This window comes from Suricata suricatta, chromosome 12, assembly GCF_006229205.1.
Source record: "Suricata suricatta isolate VVHF042 chromosome 12, meerkat_22Aug2017_6uvM2_HiC, whole genome shotgun sequence".
Lineage (NCBI taxonomy): Eukaryota > Metazoa > Chordata > Mammalia > Carnivora > Herpestidae > Suricata > Suricata suricatta.
The window spans coordinates 83,341,220-83,357,877 of record NC_043711.1 but is presented as its reverse complement, the minus strand read 5'-3'; the positions used below and the strand labels follow the sequence as shown (position 1 = coordinate 83,357,877).

Here is a 16,658-nt window from a genome sequence, read left to right as displayed (position 1 = left end):
GGGTAATGAGTCTTATGGGTATTATTCCATTATTCCTTTTTATAACTTCTACATGTTACAGGTATTATTTTTAGGTACTCAGTATTTAATAAGGAGAAAAAAGTAAGAGCACTTTTCTTTGGCATTAAAAGCCAGTGATCACAAAAAAAAAAAAAAACCTACCTGCCAGAGATCACTTTTAACATTTGATGAATGCCCTTCTACAAACATCACATACGTATTTTTTAATCGAATTACTTTTATTTTATGTACAATGAGTGAGCATTAAGGTAGGTATCCTGGGTATCTGCGGGTAAGGTAGGTATCTTGGATGACCCATTTAAGGAAGTTCACTTAATCCAACTTAATGAAGCCTGTATCCTTCGCCTACTGACAGAAACACTGGCAGCACATATTGAGGTTGTGTTTCCTGATCAGACCGTGGCAGTTTGATCAGATGTGGCAAGAATGAGAACCCTGGTCAGACATCCCCAGATGGATCCAGTAGAGCTGCTGCTGACCCATCTTGCTTTGTCTGAGGTGACGAGTTGAAAGAAAAGTACATTTTTTTTTTTAAAGAAAAAAATCTCCCCTCCCCCCCAACTCGAACAAACCAAACTATGTAAGGCCTTGTTAGTGTGCACAGCAGTGGTTAAGAAGATTCCTGTTCATCTTTGATGTCTCAACTTTGTACTGTATCTAAATTGGTTCTTTGGGTTCTCTATCTACACTGATAATAGATAGCATCTTGTAATTACTTGTTGGGGTATTTATTCTCTCTTCCTTGTACTAGATTTATAAGCTCCATGGGGGCTAAGACTGTCTTTTTTTTTTTTTCCCTCATCCACTAAACACTGTGTATTCTTTATCTGCTCTAGAGTAGGTGCCAAATAAATATTTGATGAATGAGTGAATTTCAGTTCCCTTTGAAAATGAAAGGTCTAGATATATTGAGATACACTGACCTGGTATTCCAGCCTGCTCTGAAATCATGAGATAAACCAAAAAGCCCCCACAGGTTAAAAGGTAGTGATGAGGATATGGGACGTCTGCATTGTCTCAAGATTGTATCGGATAAGTCTTCTGGTCAGGCTAGCTTGTCAGGGCCACCCATTGACATCTCAGGGGGAGACCTAGCATTTTAGAGTTTGTGGCAACATAGGAATGAATGGAAACAGTTTTTAAAAATTTAATGCTGAAGAAAACACTTCTTTCATGGTTCATACTTAGTTTTATCATCTCCAGTCATTGGGGGTAATAACAGTTTCCTTTTTATGGTATTCACCTGTTCCTAATCACAGAGAAGTAGCTAGTTCTTTGTTGGAGTTAGTAGGTCAGGCAATAAAAGCCATTTCCCCAACAGATATAACAAAAAACAAAAGAAAACACATTTATAGTCTTTAGTAAAAATGATACCTTTGTTTGCTGCCAGTAGAACTTTCGGTGGAAACTTGTAACGCTCAGGAAGCTCATACTTTGGATTCTAGCAGTTCTGCTTTCGGAAATGTATCTTGAGGAACTGATGCAACACAGGCATCAAAAGGTGACACACATATATTTTAAATTGCTTACTTTTAGTCTATTTAAATAACAAAAATCCCCCCACCCCAAACCCTGGATATACTGTAAGCAAACTACAGAGAGAACATGGCTATTAAGTGATGACACCGCAGTAAGTTGAAAATGTGAAGACTACAGAGCATAAGAAGAAAACAACTACTGTATCAAACCAAAAATACGTATACTAATTGGCTTGTAGGTTCTGATGGGCATCATGAAAATTTTTGGTAAGCAAGGACTGGAAAGAGGTGTGCTAAAAGGAAAATAATTATCCTGGAGGAGATTGTGAGGAACAGTTCTTATGTTCAAAATTTTAATTCTGTTACACCATTTTTTCAGTGAGAAAAATAACCGGTTATTCCCCTTTCACTTTCAGTAAGTGATGAAATGTCCAAGGACTGTTTGAGCATCCTGTATAATACCTGTGTCTGTGTAAGTATGCCTGCCTTAGGGCCCCATTTATCTACCCACCATATCTGCAGTGCTTGAGAAGGGAAGGTTCAAGTAAAGTGGTGGACATGAGTGCTGTCCTCAGACATGGGGCGACTGGACTGACATGGGCCTGAGAACCAGGGCCAACAGGTGGGAATTCTGGGGAGGCAGAATTTCATAGAAAGTGTTAAGAACCAGGGCTGCTGCAGCAGCTGGTGATCTCCTTTAGCCCTGGAGAGACTAAACGACTTCTCCAGAGACAGACTCTGTCCAAGCAGAGACTAAACGATCACTTACCAAGTGGATACATGCACTGGAAGAATGTATTCCTTATAAGATTCCTTTTAATCCCGTTATTTCTGTTTTTCCATTTTCCTTGTTAGAAAGAAAACAGGAACCAGAAACCTCATCAATATATTGAGCAGGACACTGTGTTTGGTTGACCCTGAGTAAGAAAGAATGATGAATAAAAGAAGCATTTTGGTAGAAAGGAAAATGTCTAGCACTTAGTGCTAGGATGTGATTTGGAGTTCTGGCTCTTGGCTCAGTGCTTATTAATCCACCTCCCTGAGCTTTTAATTTCTTAATCAAGAGAGGCAGTTAGAAATCTTACCAACATTGTAGGCTTGTTGTGAAGACTAAGTGGGGTGATAGATGTAAAAGCACGTTGTAAAGCAACATACAAGCGGTAGTTTCTGTAAGACACAGTATCCATCTTTTAGGAACTTGTGTGGTAAACTGTAAGCAGCATAATACAGGGCAGAAATGAAACCGATGCCCCTATAGAAGTGAAATCTGTGTGCTCTGAAAATACAATGGAGCATTTAATTCCATTACATTTCTTGCCTCATTCAAAAAGAAGTTTCAGGTATCTTGTAGTGATACATAAAATCTACCGAGATCATAAATCATAAATTTCAAAGTAGGTAAGGGATGGGGCGCCTGGGTGGGTCAGTCCGTTGAGCCTCCGGCTTCGGCTCAGGTCAGATCTCACGTTCGTGGGTTCGAGCCCCACATCGGGCTCTGTGCTGACAGCTAGTTCAGAGCCTGGAGCCTGCTTCCAGTTCTGTGTCTCCTTCTCTCTCTGCCCCTCCCCCTCTCATCCTCTGTCTCTCTCAGTATCAAAAATAAATGAAACAAAACAAAAAAATTTAACAAAGTAGGTAAGGGAAAAGATGTATCCAGGAATTGGCCTGACTGTAAAATCAGTGGTGCTGTGGATGGGGCATAAATTTGCATTGAAGCTTCTTATCAACCAACACAAATAAATAAGTGTCAACACTTAGGCAGCTCAGCACCTGTAACTGTGCCGTGCAGCAGAAATCTAGCGTGAGCCACGTAGATTATTTTAAATTTCCTTATAGCCACATCTTTTTAGAAAGTAAGAAAAGTAGTAGGAAGAAATAGTGAAGTTAGTTTTAATAATATATTTTATTTAGCATAGTATATCAAGATTATTCCAATATGTCAGGGAGCCTGGGTGTCTCTGTTAGTTAAGCATCTAACTCTTGATTTCAGTTCAGGTCATGATCCCAAGGTCGTGGGATCAAGCTCCATGTCGGGCTCCACGATGAGTATGGAGCTGCTTGAGGTGTTCTCACTCTTTCCCCCGCCCCCCCCCCTTCTCCCCCCCCCCCCAATCCATCCCCATGCCCTTATCCCTGCTTGGGTGCTCTCTCTCTAAAAAAAAAAAATAAATAAATAAATACTAAGACTATTCTGATATGTAAACAGTGTAAGTAATTATTAATAAGATATTTACCTTCTTTTTTTGGGCCAAATTTTCAAAATTTCGTGTGTATTTTACACTTGGAGTACCACGTGTCAAGTGCTCAGTAGCCACGTGTAGCTAGTGGACAGAGAGGCACAGACCTGTAAGATAAAAGTAAACTAATTATTCAGCTAACATACAACTATTCTTGCAGCTAAGGTCAGTAGTAACTTGTCCTTATTTTAAAAGATTATGTATGATGAGCAACTTCCATGTGGTCATTAGTTTTATGAGTGTGTTTGTTAATAATGACACCTAATGTTAATCAGTGATACTCCAGCAAAACATGGTTCAGTTTAAAAAAAAAAAAAAGGGAAAGGAGGAAACAAAAATGTGAAGAACATAGGAACATAGGATGATATCGTTCAACTCTGTGCTGATTTGGCTTAATTCCAGGGATTAGGCAGAAATGAAGAAATAGCTGGAGATGCCTGTTTTGGGGTTGGACTTGTGCAGATTTTGGCTAATCTGGAGTAAGCATGTCCTGCCTGAAGACATTGACATTCATAACTTAAAATGTAGTGCTGGCCAATTAAAACTTGGCCTACTGGATGCTAGTGTGTAGCTCTTCATTGAGCTACTAGGCAGGTATTAGGTCAGAACATGTGATGAACCTGCCATGGAGAAACCCATCCACTCAAAAAGCATTTGGACACTATGTTTTGTAAATGGTTGTAGGGATTGAAGGCCTCTGCCAAGAATTCCTCAGGGAGCTTGGAGTTGCTTTTCCAGTTTCTGGAAGGGGGTACCTTGCTTTTCAGGTTTTAAGATTGTGACCTATCCTGCCTTTTCTCTCTCCCTTGTGATAGACGGAAGGAGTTACAAAGCGTTTGGCAGAAAAGAATGACTTTGTGATCTTCCTGTTTACATTGATGACGAGTAAGAAAACATTCTTACAAACAGCAACCCTCATTGAAGATATTTTGGGTGTTAAAAAGGTGAGCTATGTTCTCCAACAGGTGGATGACCAGATGGTGGAGGGTGTCTCCGATAATTGGATTCTCAACCCTAAATTACGTACAGAGCTCTTTTTAAAAGAAAAATTCTTTCATATTCCTTTTTTTTTTTTTTACTTAAATATATTTAGGTACAAAACTAGTTATATTCCTTCTTTTAATGGGTTTTAAATGACAGTAAAACCTAAGCCAGTATATAAATTGAAATCAAGCTAATGATAAAACTCAAAAGTTCAGATTGCCTTTAATGTGATGGCTAATGTTACTTTGCTGAAATCAAATTTCCCTTTGCTAATTATTATGCAGGATATTTTTAGCATACTTACACTAGTGTATGCTATCAGGTAACTCCATTTTCCTGTCACTTTTATATATTTGAATTCTGTGAAACCTTCATTCATTAGGATATGTTTCCCTGGGTGGTGATGGTTGACTTGGATTTACTAAATTCACTTCTCTTTATTCTCATTAGTCTTAAATAGCTAAAGTTAAATTGATACCAATATAGGAGACATAAATGTGAGCACTGAAATCCTGCCACTTGGTCATAAGATGGACGTTCAAAAGATCCCAAATATGCTTTAAAAAAAACAACAACAACAAAAACCGCATACACAGGGGCACCTGGGCAGCTCAGTTGGTTAATCGTCTGACTTCAGCTCAGGTCATGATCTCACAGTTCATGAGCTTCATGCTGACAGCTCAGAGCCTGGAGCCTGCTTCGGATTCTGTGTGTCTCCCTCTCTTTCTCTGCCTCTCCCCCACTCATGTCTGTTCTCTCTCAGATATATCTAACATTAAAAAAAAAATTTTTTTTTTAAAACAAAAAGGGGTGTGCCTGGCTGCCTCAGTTGGTGAACATACGGCTCTTGATCTCAGGGTCGTGAGTTCAAGCCCCATATTGGATGTAGAGCCTACTTAAAAAAAATTTTTTTTAAGGAGCTGTGATTGAAATGAAACACTAAATTAAAAAATTATCATCAAGAACTTAGACCCCAAGAAAAACATCCGTTGACCTGTTAGATAATCACTATATTAGGTTTTTGTGTAATGCTTGTGAAGACATAGAGCTTATTTCCCTAGCCCTTATTCCGTGCTTCCACATTGGTTGCAGTGGGAAGATTTCTTTCTCTTACTACTGAGGAGGCAGGAATAGCCTCGTAGAGTTGCTGTTGCAGGGAAACGGCTATTCACATGCATTGTGGTGACTCTAGCTTTCATTTCTGTCTTCTGCATTTTCCCCGGGCTCTGCTTGTCATCAGGCAGGCAGAAGATGCACAAGTGGCCCATTGTCTATAGGAGCACACTGGAGATGTGTGCAGGTCCCAGACCCTTTGTGCTCTTTGATAAAAAGTCTTTGTCATTTTTCCAATAATTGTATGCTCCAGCTAGTGTGTGAAAGGGGGCTTCCAGGGTGGAAGCGCTAGATTCCCTCACAGTCTCAGCTGGCAGTCTAGGATTGCTCCTTCATAATTTTTCCTGGTTGCCCCTCAGGCCATGTCACACTCATTTTTTGTGTGTTGCCAAAAAGAGTGGTGAGTTCTATTAGACAGTTTGAAAGGAGGATAGGCACCGTAAAGAAAGTGGGAACCCGAGCCACAGACTGGGAGCAGATATAGTAACCCATGTAACTAACAAAGGGTTGGTATTCATAATAATCAGGGAAATGCAAATTAAGACCACCATGAGAGAGAACACAAATGCTCCAATGTATATCATTGGAAATACTTATATATTGTTGATATCTTTTTGTTTCTGCAGAATGTATTTATTTTTCTTTTCTAGTTGAACATGTACATACCTTGTGATCCAGTACCTAGGGAAGCACTACCCTGAGGGCCAAGGCATCATTCTTGTGCCTGGGTCACCTGTAACCTATTCCCAGGCATGCTTGTGGATAAACTCCATCCCAGACCAGTAATTCTTTGACAAGAAAACACTACATCAAAGCCAAGAGATTGTGAAATCAATCCACTGGGTCTATCAGCTAAATAGAAAAGATCAAAGTATATCATGTAAGGGTATTATTTAAGTTTTTGTTACATAGTTTTGCATTCACCTATGTATGTTTTATCGGATTGTAATGAAAACTTTTACTTATTTTTGGACATTATCAGAATGGTTTGGAAGCCACTGCCCCAGATAAACTTCTGTACATGTGCATTAAGAACACATAAGAACGTTTATAGCATTGTTTCAGGGTCAAAAAACTGAAACCACGTCTGTGATCTATTAGTAGTAGAATGGATAAATTTTCTGTATTCACAGTATGGACTATTATAAAGTAGTAGAAGTGAGTAAACTGTTGCTATAGGCAACAGTGTAGCTAAATCATAGAAAGAATTGATAGAAATCAGTTGCAGAAGACTGTATACAGTGTATCATTTTTATAAAGCTCTGAAATAAGCAAACTCAGCTCACACACAAAACTTGTGTTATCTTAACAGCAAAGGAAAAATAAAATCCAGGTTTGTGGTTACCTCTGGCAGAGAGGCAGGAAGATGTGATAGGAAGGCACACCCAGCTATTCACTTGATTATGCTTCAAAACATATGTTGCATGTATTAAATTTTAAAGTTAAAATATAACACAAGAAAGTGGGCTTGGAGGGTGGTGGGACCTAGTTTATGACCCATCACAGAGCTAGAGGAACAGGGTTGAAAGATTAACAGTTTCCAGTGATAACAATAGCTCCCATTTGCTGTGTACGGGGAAGGAGAAGGTGCAGGTAGACGAGGCCCCGGGTAGATCCCCCACAGAAGACCCCTGGCCTTCATTCCCAGAAGCAAGAGTGGAGCTCATGAGGACTTCTAGGAATCATTCACCTGTTCAGTACACATTTACTGGGACCCTTGCCGCCAAGTCTTACGTGTTGAGGTTCTGGAAAGAAAGACACACCCCTCCCTCGAGGCAGTGTAAGTTTATGTGGAAAATGAATGGAGAAACAGATAATTACAAGATCATGTGATATGTGCTGTGATTGAGAAATCCCCAGTCTGGTGGTAGTGAATTACTGAGATTTAGGGCGGTAGGTATTTTCTGAGGAATATAAGGATGAAGAGAAGAGGAGATAAGCTCATATAACAGAGCTTAACAGCTTTGCAGATTGTAAAGAGGAATGAAAAAGATTAACCAAATAACATAAAGCATTTCATAAAATTCAGTGTTCATCCATGATAAAATTAGGAATAGAAGGAAAATTTCTTAACTTGATACAGAATATCAGTTAACTTACAGCAAACATAAAGCTTAATGTTGAAAATTGGAAACATTCCTGTTAAAGTCAAGAAAACGACAAGCATGCCTGCTGTGGCTTACTCCAGATAATCGGTTACTTTTGCAAGAACACAAGGAGACACCGATAGGAATATTAATTGCGGCATTCTTTAACAGTGAAAAATAGCACACCTAAATACACACACATACACACACACACACACACACACACACACACACACACACACACACAATGCTTAAATACAATGTGGAGTAAAAGAGTGAAAAATGAACAAATTAGAACTACTTGTTTCTGTGTAGTTATATCCCAGTGTTGAGGGGCACCTGGCTGACTCAGTAGAGCATGCAACTCTTGATCTTGGGATTGTGAGTTCAAGCCCCACATTGGGCCTAGAGCCTACTTAAAAATAAAAGTTAAAAAAGTACTAACTTTCTGTTGTCAAAAGTGGCATAAATTAAAAAAAAAACAACCCAGTGTTAACTAAACAGCTAATGTATCATTCACACTGTGCATGCAAAACAATATATTGTTTTAAAAACAAAACATTGTTTTTAATTTTTTTTGTTTATATTTTTATTGAAGTATAGTTGACATGTAATACAGTATGTTTCAGGTATACACTCTAGTGATTCAATGATTTTATACATTAAGCTATGTTCATGACTATATGTAGTCACCGTCTGTCACCGTACAATGTTATTACAATATTGTTGACTATTTTCCTCGTGCTTTTCATCCCCCAACTTATTTCTTTTGTAATTGTAAGTTTGTACACCTTAATTCCCTTGACCCATTTTGCCCATCCCCCCCAAACCCTTCACTTCTGGCAACCACCAGTTTGTTCTCTGTATTTATGAGTCGTCTTCTGTTTTGTTTGTTCATTTATTTTGTTTTGCAGATTCCAATACAAGTGAAATCAAATGGTATTTGTCTTTCTCTGACTTATTTTACTTAGCATTATACCCTTTTGGTCTCTCCGTGTTGTAAATAGCAAGATCTCATCCTTCTTTATGGCTGAATAATACTCCATTGTCCATGTATATCATGTCGTCTTTATCCATTCATCTGTTGATGAACAGTTGGGTTGCTTCTGTATCTTGGCTCTTGTAAATAATGCTGCAATAAACATAGTGGTAAATAATATATTTTTTCAAATTATTGGTTTTTTTTTTTTCCTTTGGGCAAATACCCAAAGGAAATTACTGGATCATATGGCATTTCTATTTTTTATTTTTTTGAGGAACCTCCATACTGTTTTCCGTGGCAGGTGTACCAGTTTGCATTCCTACCAACAGTGTGCTATCCTTTTTTCCACATCCTCTCTAACACTTGTTATTTCCTGCCTTTTTCTTTTTTTTTCTTTTTTCTTTTTTTTAAGTAGTTTATTGTCAAATTAGTTTCCATACCACACCCAGTGCTCTTCCCCACAAGTGCCCTCCTCCATCACCACCACCTCTTTCCCTCCCTCCCCCTTCAACCCTCAGTTCATTTTCAGTATTCAATAGTCTCTCAAGTTTTGCGTCCTTCTCTCTCCCCAACTCTCTTTCCCTCTTCCCCTCCCCCTGGTCCTCCATTAGGTTTCTCCTGTTCTCCTGTTAGACCTATGAGTTCAAACATATGGTATCTGTCCTTCTCTGCTTGACTTATTTCACTTATCCTGACACCCTCGAGGTCCATCCACTTTGCTAAAAATGGCCAGATTTCATTCTTTCTCATTCCCATATAGTACTCCATTGTATATATAAACCACATCTTCTTGATCCACTGCCTTTTTAATGTTAGCCATTCTGACAGATATGAGGTGATATCTCATTGTGGTTTTGATTTGCATTTCCCTCCTGATTAGTGATATTGAGCATCTTTTCATGTGTCTGTTGGCCTTCTGTATGTCTTCTTTGGAAAAATGTCTGTTTAGGTTCTCTGCCCATATGTTAAATCAGATCATTTTTGTTGTCGCATTGTATGAGTTCTTTATATATTTTTTTTGGATATTAACCCCTCATCAAACATCATTTACAAATATCTTCTCTCATTCAGTATGTTGCCTTTTTCTTTTGTTGGTGGTTTACTTCACTTTAATACCATATTATTTTTATGGAAATATTTATAAATATAAGAACATGTGCGAGAATAATAAACACAGTTCAAAATACTGTTTCCCCCTGGCAGGAGAAAAGGGAACACAGCTGGGTAGGAATACTCTATTTCTTACTTCTTAGAAAGAAAACATCTGTAGCGAGAATGGCAACTTATGAGTGATAAAACTTGAGTGGTAAGCATTTGCTTTGCTTTGCTTTGCTTTTCTAAATAGACAAAATGAGCCACACGAACAAAAAATAAGAATGGTGGTTTTCAAAAGGTTTAATCCTCAGACCCATCCTCTAATATTTGTTAGTCCCATTTGACAGTTGAGCAGAGACTTAGGCTCCATAATTTACCTGCGTTTGCACAGCTGCAGTTTGCAGAGCTGGGATTTGAACCTAAGTGGTCTAGCTACTACGCCCCATTCTTCAGGGGAATGCAGTCAAGGGGCACATCCAGTTTCAAATGAACTGAGCATGGGGATTGTTTTATTTGTGTTTCCTGTAGGAAATGATCCGACTAGATGAAGTCCCCAATCTGAGTTCTTTAGTATCCAATTTTGATCAGCAGCAGCTTGCTAATTTCTGCCGGATTCTGGCTGTCACCATTTCAGAGATGGATACAGGGAATGATGACAAGCACACACTACTTGCCAAAAATGCTCAGCAGAAGAAGAGCTTGAGCTTGGGACCTTCTGCCGCTGAAATCAACCAAGGTAAAATCTGTAAAGTTTTCAGAATTTTGAGATTACGGTTCTGAGACTTCTTTGTAAATTATTTGCTCTTTCAGTATCTTCAGAGATTGATCCATGTGAAGGCTCATAGGATCCACTTAAGAGTATGTAAATTTTGTATGTGTTCATTACTTTAGGGGCCAAGTTCATAACCTTTATCAGATTTTTTAATAGATTCAGAACATCAAAAAAGTTCAGATCCATTGTTTATCAGAATTACAGATAACACGTACCTTTTGATCCACTAAGCTTCATCTGGGCCTTTGTCCTATAGATATTATAGGTGATGATGTATATTCAAGGCCGCTCATTGCAACATTGTAATAACATAAGACCAGAACAACTTAAATGTTTTATCGATAAGAAACTACTTAATTTCCATTACTTACGTAATGGAAAATTGTATAGCTTTTAAGAAAAGAAGAATGAAGAAGATTTGTATGTACTAATACAGGATAACACCTCCAAGATGTATTACTGTTAAAGAGAAAAATGCAGAGCAATGTGTATAGTATGATAATTTTTGTAGTAAAGCAGAGATGGGGAGAATAAGATCAGATGTATTTGTTTGCTCATACACAGTATGCCTAAACAGAAAGCTCACACAAGAGAGTAAAACTGGTTACCTGTTAGGGGGTGGGTGGAAGCAAGGTAGATGACAGCAGTGGAAGTAGGACTTCTGAATACAGTCTTTTATGTACTGTTAGCATGTAAGTATGCTAATTATTTCCCCACCTGTTGGCTTTTTATTAGCTAGAGAGCTTTTTTCTGTTTCTATCCTGTTCTAAGAAGATTTGAGGAAATTGGGCGTACTTTTGGTTATAAGAGTATAGATGATCCATATTTGAACTAAAATACTTAGGTCTTAAAAGCTAGTTCTTGAACACTAACAGGCCGAAAAATCATATCACTGTGTGCCTTAGTGTTAACCAAATAACCAGTTAGAAAGCAGTAGTAGAGAGCCATGATCATCCCACAGCAGCCCTGATGAGGCTTTGAAAACAGTACTTCGTTTCTGAAGTCCAGTTGACTGGATGTGTGGGTTCCCAGGCCTAGCTCTGCAGAATTGCTAAGTCCTATATAACAGTGTCCCTTCTAGGTACTGAATGTGAGTCCTCTGTTAACTGTTGGCATTCTAGTTTTAGTTATGAATACCACATGGTCATGACTATATTTCTAGGCTTTTAGAGAATATAATTGTACATGTTTTAGTCATCATAAAAACAGAAGTATGTGAACCCTATGGATCCCAGGTTGGTGGTTGCCCCTCCAGGCTTGTTTTTCTTCCTGGACCCATAGATCCAAGGACTACCTCGGTCTGTGTAGGCTTTTATTCCCCTCCCTTCTCCTTTCTTAGGACTTTGAAGGCGTACTCATTTTAGCAAATCATAAAATACACATTCTTAAAATCGTGAGTTCTGCTATAACTAAATTATACCTTAAAGCTGATTTAAACACACATACTTCTACACTGACAGACGTTCACAGTTGTTAAACTCCTGACGTGTAGCAAACATTGAGCGAACTGCATTACTAGCGGTGACTTTATTTACTTCTCCGAGCAGCCCCATTCATTGCATAGCTTAGGAAACTGAGGGTCATAAAGGTTCAGTATAGGATACTTGTGTGTGCTGAGGCACTTAAGTGACTTCCATCTTTTAGTTTTCCATTTAAGGAATCTGTTCTACAGATCATTTTTATCTTGTTACTATCAGTTACCTTCACCCACCATTTATAAGCTACCTTAAATGAAACATTAAGTGAAAGCATTGCCCATCATTCTTGGAAGACAAGGTATTTTAGTCAGTTGGTTTTTTAAATAACTGAGAGCTAACCCCAAACCTAGTTTACTTTGATTTGGAGCATTAAAAAAAGGAAGTCTTTATAAAATGTCTAGGTTCACTTGTATACCTGTGTGGCTAACCCATGAGACGATCTACATGTGATGTCTGCTTGTAGCTTTTGGGTTGAAGCTTTATTAAATGTATTTTAGCACATGATGTTGTACAGGGTCTGACCTTTCCCAGCTCTCTGACCATACAGTTCCTCTTTCCCTGCCCTCTGCCACACACATTTTTCTCCAGTCACATGCCCTGGGAAGGCCAAGGTGAACGTCATTAAATCACAAATGCAACGGAAAGATCTTAGTTTCTCAGTATCGTCATGCACCAGGCACCTGGGTGGCTCAATCAGTTAAGTGACCGACTTCAGCTCAGGTCAAGATCTCAATATCGTCATGCTTTAATTGAACTCCAGTACCGGATATTTTTAAATAAAGTGTGATAGTCATCTCAGGCTGCCATAAGAAGATACTGTCGACTGGGTGGCTTGAACAACCGAAGTTCATTTTCTCATAGTGCTGGAGGCTAGAGGTTTGAGATCAAGGTGCCCTCAGGATTGGTTTCTGGTGAAGCCTCTCTCCCTGGTTTGCAGACGGCTGCCTTCTCACTGTGTCCTCATGTGGTCTTTTCTCTGTGTATGTACAGAGGGAGAGAGAAAGGGATCTGATGTCTCCTCCTCATCAGTCCTCACAGATTAGGGCCCCACTGTCATTTAATTACCTCCCTAAAAGCCCTGTCTCTAAATACAGTTATATGATGGCTTAGGGCTTCAACGTATGGATTTGGAGGGGGGCCCAATTCAGTCCATAACCATATAGAAAGCTGATGTATTTTTGTTTTGTTTTTAATAAATTGTGGCTGTTTTCTGGCCCAGCAAAACAGTGATTTATACTGTCTTCTTGAAGCTCAGATAATAAAAATGTTAGTCCTTTTTGGATTTCTCAGAAGTACCAGTTGTCCTTCTATCCATTCATATGGGAAGAGATGGTTCCATCTGGGAGAAAAAAAGATCATTCAAGAATCGAGTCAGAGATGTAGATCAAGCCACCGGCCAGATAATTATCAACTTATAGGTCACACTGAGCTAACAAGGGCTGATTTCTGCAACACATGAGTTAGGAGAGAATTCCGAATCCTCTCAGCTGGAAAGCAGAGCCTAAACTGAGGAGAAAGGTTTACAGGAATATTTCAAAATACTAATGTTTTAACAAATATGAGAGAAAAGGTCTGCTTTTGCAGAAATTCCGTTGTCAACCAGTTTAACATTTTAACATTAAGCCCGAGTGTGTGAGAGCAGCTGGTAAGGCTGTGAGAATTACAGGCACGCTGTGGTGCTGGGTGCTGGTTCCTGGAGATCGTGTGTCATTTGATGAGCATAATTGGGCCAATGATTCTTTCCTGGGGTGAGAGCCCATAGCTCTCATCACTTTTTCAAGAGGTGAGTGACTCACAGAGGCTCAGGAATCTCCAGGGTTGGAGGCCGGAGTCTCGGAACTCTGAATGCTGGGCAGGTCACGTTCTAAGTGCTGTCAAGAGTGCAGGACAGAAAAGGTAGGCCTGAGGAACAGAGAAACTGCAGCTATTTATTTATTTTTGGAAAAAAAGTAACATGTATCTAAGGTTTCTTAAATAAGAATAGCAGGCATATACGGTAGAAAGTTTGTTCCCCTTCCCACAGCAACCTGTTTCATTTTCTCATGTGACTCTCAATTTCACTTAGAGAAGTTCTCTAAGTGTCCAGTCGGGGGGTTGGAGGGGGAAAGAGATCGGCTGCTCCCTGTCCGTGCAGGTGTTAGTATAACATAGGCTCCATTTGACTCCTCATTTTTTTTTTTTCCACTTAACTTTGTCTTGCAAAGCATTCGATTCCAGTACATACAAAATTATGTGATTCAAAAAAAACAAAACTAACAAAGAACCCCAAAATTATGTGATTCCTTCTTATAGTTACATAGTAGTCTAATATATGGGCATACCACAGTTGATTTAACTAGTCCCCTATTGGTGGAAATTTGGTTTATTTTTAAACCTTTGTTCCTGCAAATGACAGCCTTGCATATAGCGTAGGATGTGCTGGGTATTTGCGTTTTAACTTTGATAGATGTTGACAAATTAGCCCTCCAAAGAAATTATTGGTTCATCTTCTCTTCTGCCCAGCCCCCCTGTACATGCTTCCCAGTACAGGGCTTTTTTCAACCTCTTGATGTTTGCCAAGCCAATAAATAAACAATGGTATCTCAAAGCAAAACATCTACCTTCGTGTATTTTTTTAGGTGAGTGCCATATAACCAAATAAGCCATTTAAAGTGAACAATTCAGTGGCATTTAGTACATTTATAGTTTGTGCAACCACACCTCCAACATTTTCATCACCCCAAAGTGAAACTGTGTATATGTTAAGCAGCTGTTCCCCATTCTCCCCAACTCTGGCAAGTACCTGCTTTCTTATTACCTATTCTAGGTATTTTTTAAGTGGAATCACATAACATGTGATTTTTTTGTATCCTGCTTTTTTAACTTAGCATGATGACTTCCGAGGTTCATCCATTCTATAGCATATCAGTGTTTCATTTTTTTTATGGCTGAATAATATTTGTATATACTACAATTTGTTTATTCATCTCTTGATGGACATTTGGATTGTTTTCCCCCTTTGGACTGTTGTGAAACACCATGAGCATATGTTTGTACACATTTGTTTGAGTGCCTCTTTTCAGTTATTTTGCATCTGTACTTAGGAGTGGAGTGGCTGGGTCATATGGTAATTTTGTGTTCAACTTTTTGAAGAAAAGTTAATTTTAATATTTTAGCTTTAAAAAGGTTTTAATGTTTATTTTTGAGAGACAGAGGGACCACATGTGATTAGGGGAGGGCAGAGAGAAAGGGAGACACAAAAGTAAACAGGCTCCAGGCTCCCAGCTGTCAGCACAGAGCCTGACGCGGTGCCTGAACTCACAGCCATGAGAGATCATGATCTGAGCCTGACGTCACATACTTAACTGACTGAGCCACCCAGGCACCCCTGCTTTTTTTTTAATGAGATCAGACATTAGTCACTAATTTATAGAAGATGTAAAGGGAGCTAAGATTATTTGCTGAGCTGAATTTATGTGACTTTGTACAATCCTGGCTGTACTTTATTGTAGCTTATTTTAGTTTTGAAGGATTTTCTTTAATATTGTGTTCTTTTGAATTTTACTTAAAATTTTTTCATTTAGGGGCATCTGGGTGGCTCAGATGGTTAAGTGTCCAACTCTTGGTTTTGGCTCAGATTGTGATCTCATGGTTTGTGGCATTGAGCCCCTCATCAGGCTCTGCACTCTTAGTTCGAAACCTGCTTGAGATTCTCTATCCCTCTCTTTCTTCCCCGTCCCCCTGAAAATAAACAAACATTTTAAAATTATTTTAAAAGGTTTTTCATTTAGATTCTTCACACAGAGACATGTATATGACACATGTAACATTATAATGATACCTGTTTACCCATCACCTCGATTCAGCAGCTGTCACCTCATGGCCTCTCTTTATCCCCATTCACTCCTCCCTTACCTTATTTTGAACTTTTTTCTAAAGCTTATCTATTTTTGAGAGAGAGACAGAGGGACAGAGGTACGTAGGGGAGGGGCAGAGAGAGAGGGAGACACAGAATCCCAAGCAGGCCTCAGGGTCTAAGCTGTCAGCACAGAACCCAGTGTGGAGTCGAACCCATGAACCACAAGATCACGACCTGAGCCAAAGTTGGACACTTACCTGACAGAGCTCCCCAGGTGCCCCCCTACCATATTCTGAATTATTTTGAAGCAAATCCCAGATACAATAAAATTCAACCTGCATGTATTGCAGTGTTTCCACAAGATAATGACTCTCTTTAAACGTAACTCCAAGGGCGCCTGGGTGGCTCAGTCGGTTAAGCCTCCGACTTCAGCTCAGGTCAGATCTCATGTTCGTGGGTTCGAGCCCCGCGTCAGGCTCTGTGCTGACAGCCAGCTCAGAGCCTGGAGCCTGCTTCCGGTTCTGTGTCTCCTCCTCTCTCTGCCCCTCCCCCTCTCATGCTCTGTCTCTGTAT

The 16,658-nt window shown here is 39.3% G+C and overlaps 1 protein-coding gene and 1 pseudogene across 3 annotated transcripts in view; one reads left to right on the top strand and one right to left on the bottom strand.

Moving 5' to 3' along the window:
* Positions 1 to 16,658, top strand: part of TRPC4AP (transient receptor potential cation channel subfamily C member 4 associated protein) — a 67,650-nt gene that overhangs the window by 22,194 nt on the left and 28,798 nt on the right. For all 3 annotated transcript variants that reach the window (XM_029916809.1, XM_029916808.1, XM_029916810.1), the window contains exons 5-7: positions 1,916 to 1,971; positions 4,552 to 4,680; positions 10,526 to 10,733. In XM_029916809.1, the coding sequence (XP_029772669.1) occupies positions 1,916 to 1,971; positions 4,552 to 4,680; positions 10,526 to 10,733 (393 nt within the window). The remainder of the gene's footprint in view (positions 1 to 1,915; positions 1,972 to 4,551; positions 4,681 to 10,525; positions 10,734 to 16,658) is intronic.
* On the bottom strand, positions 334 to 510 carry LOC115273647 (annotated as a pseudogene).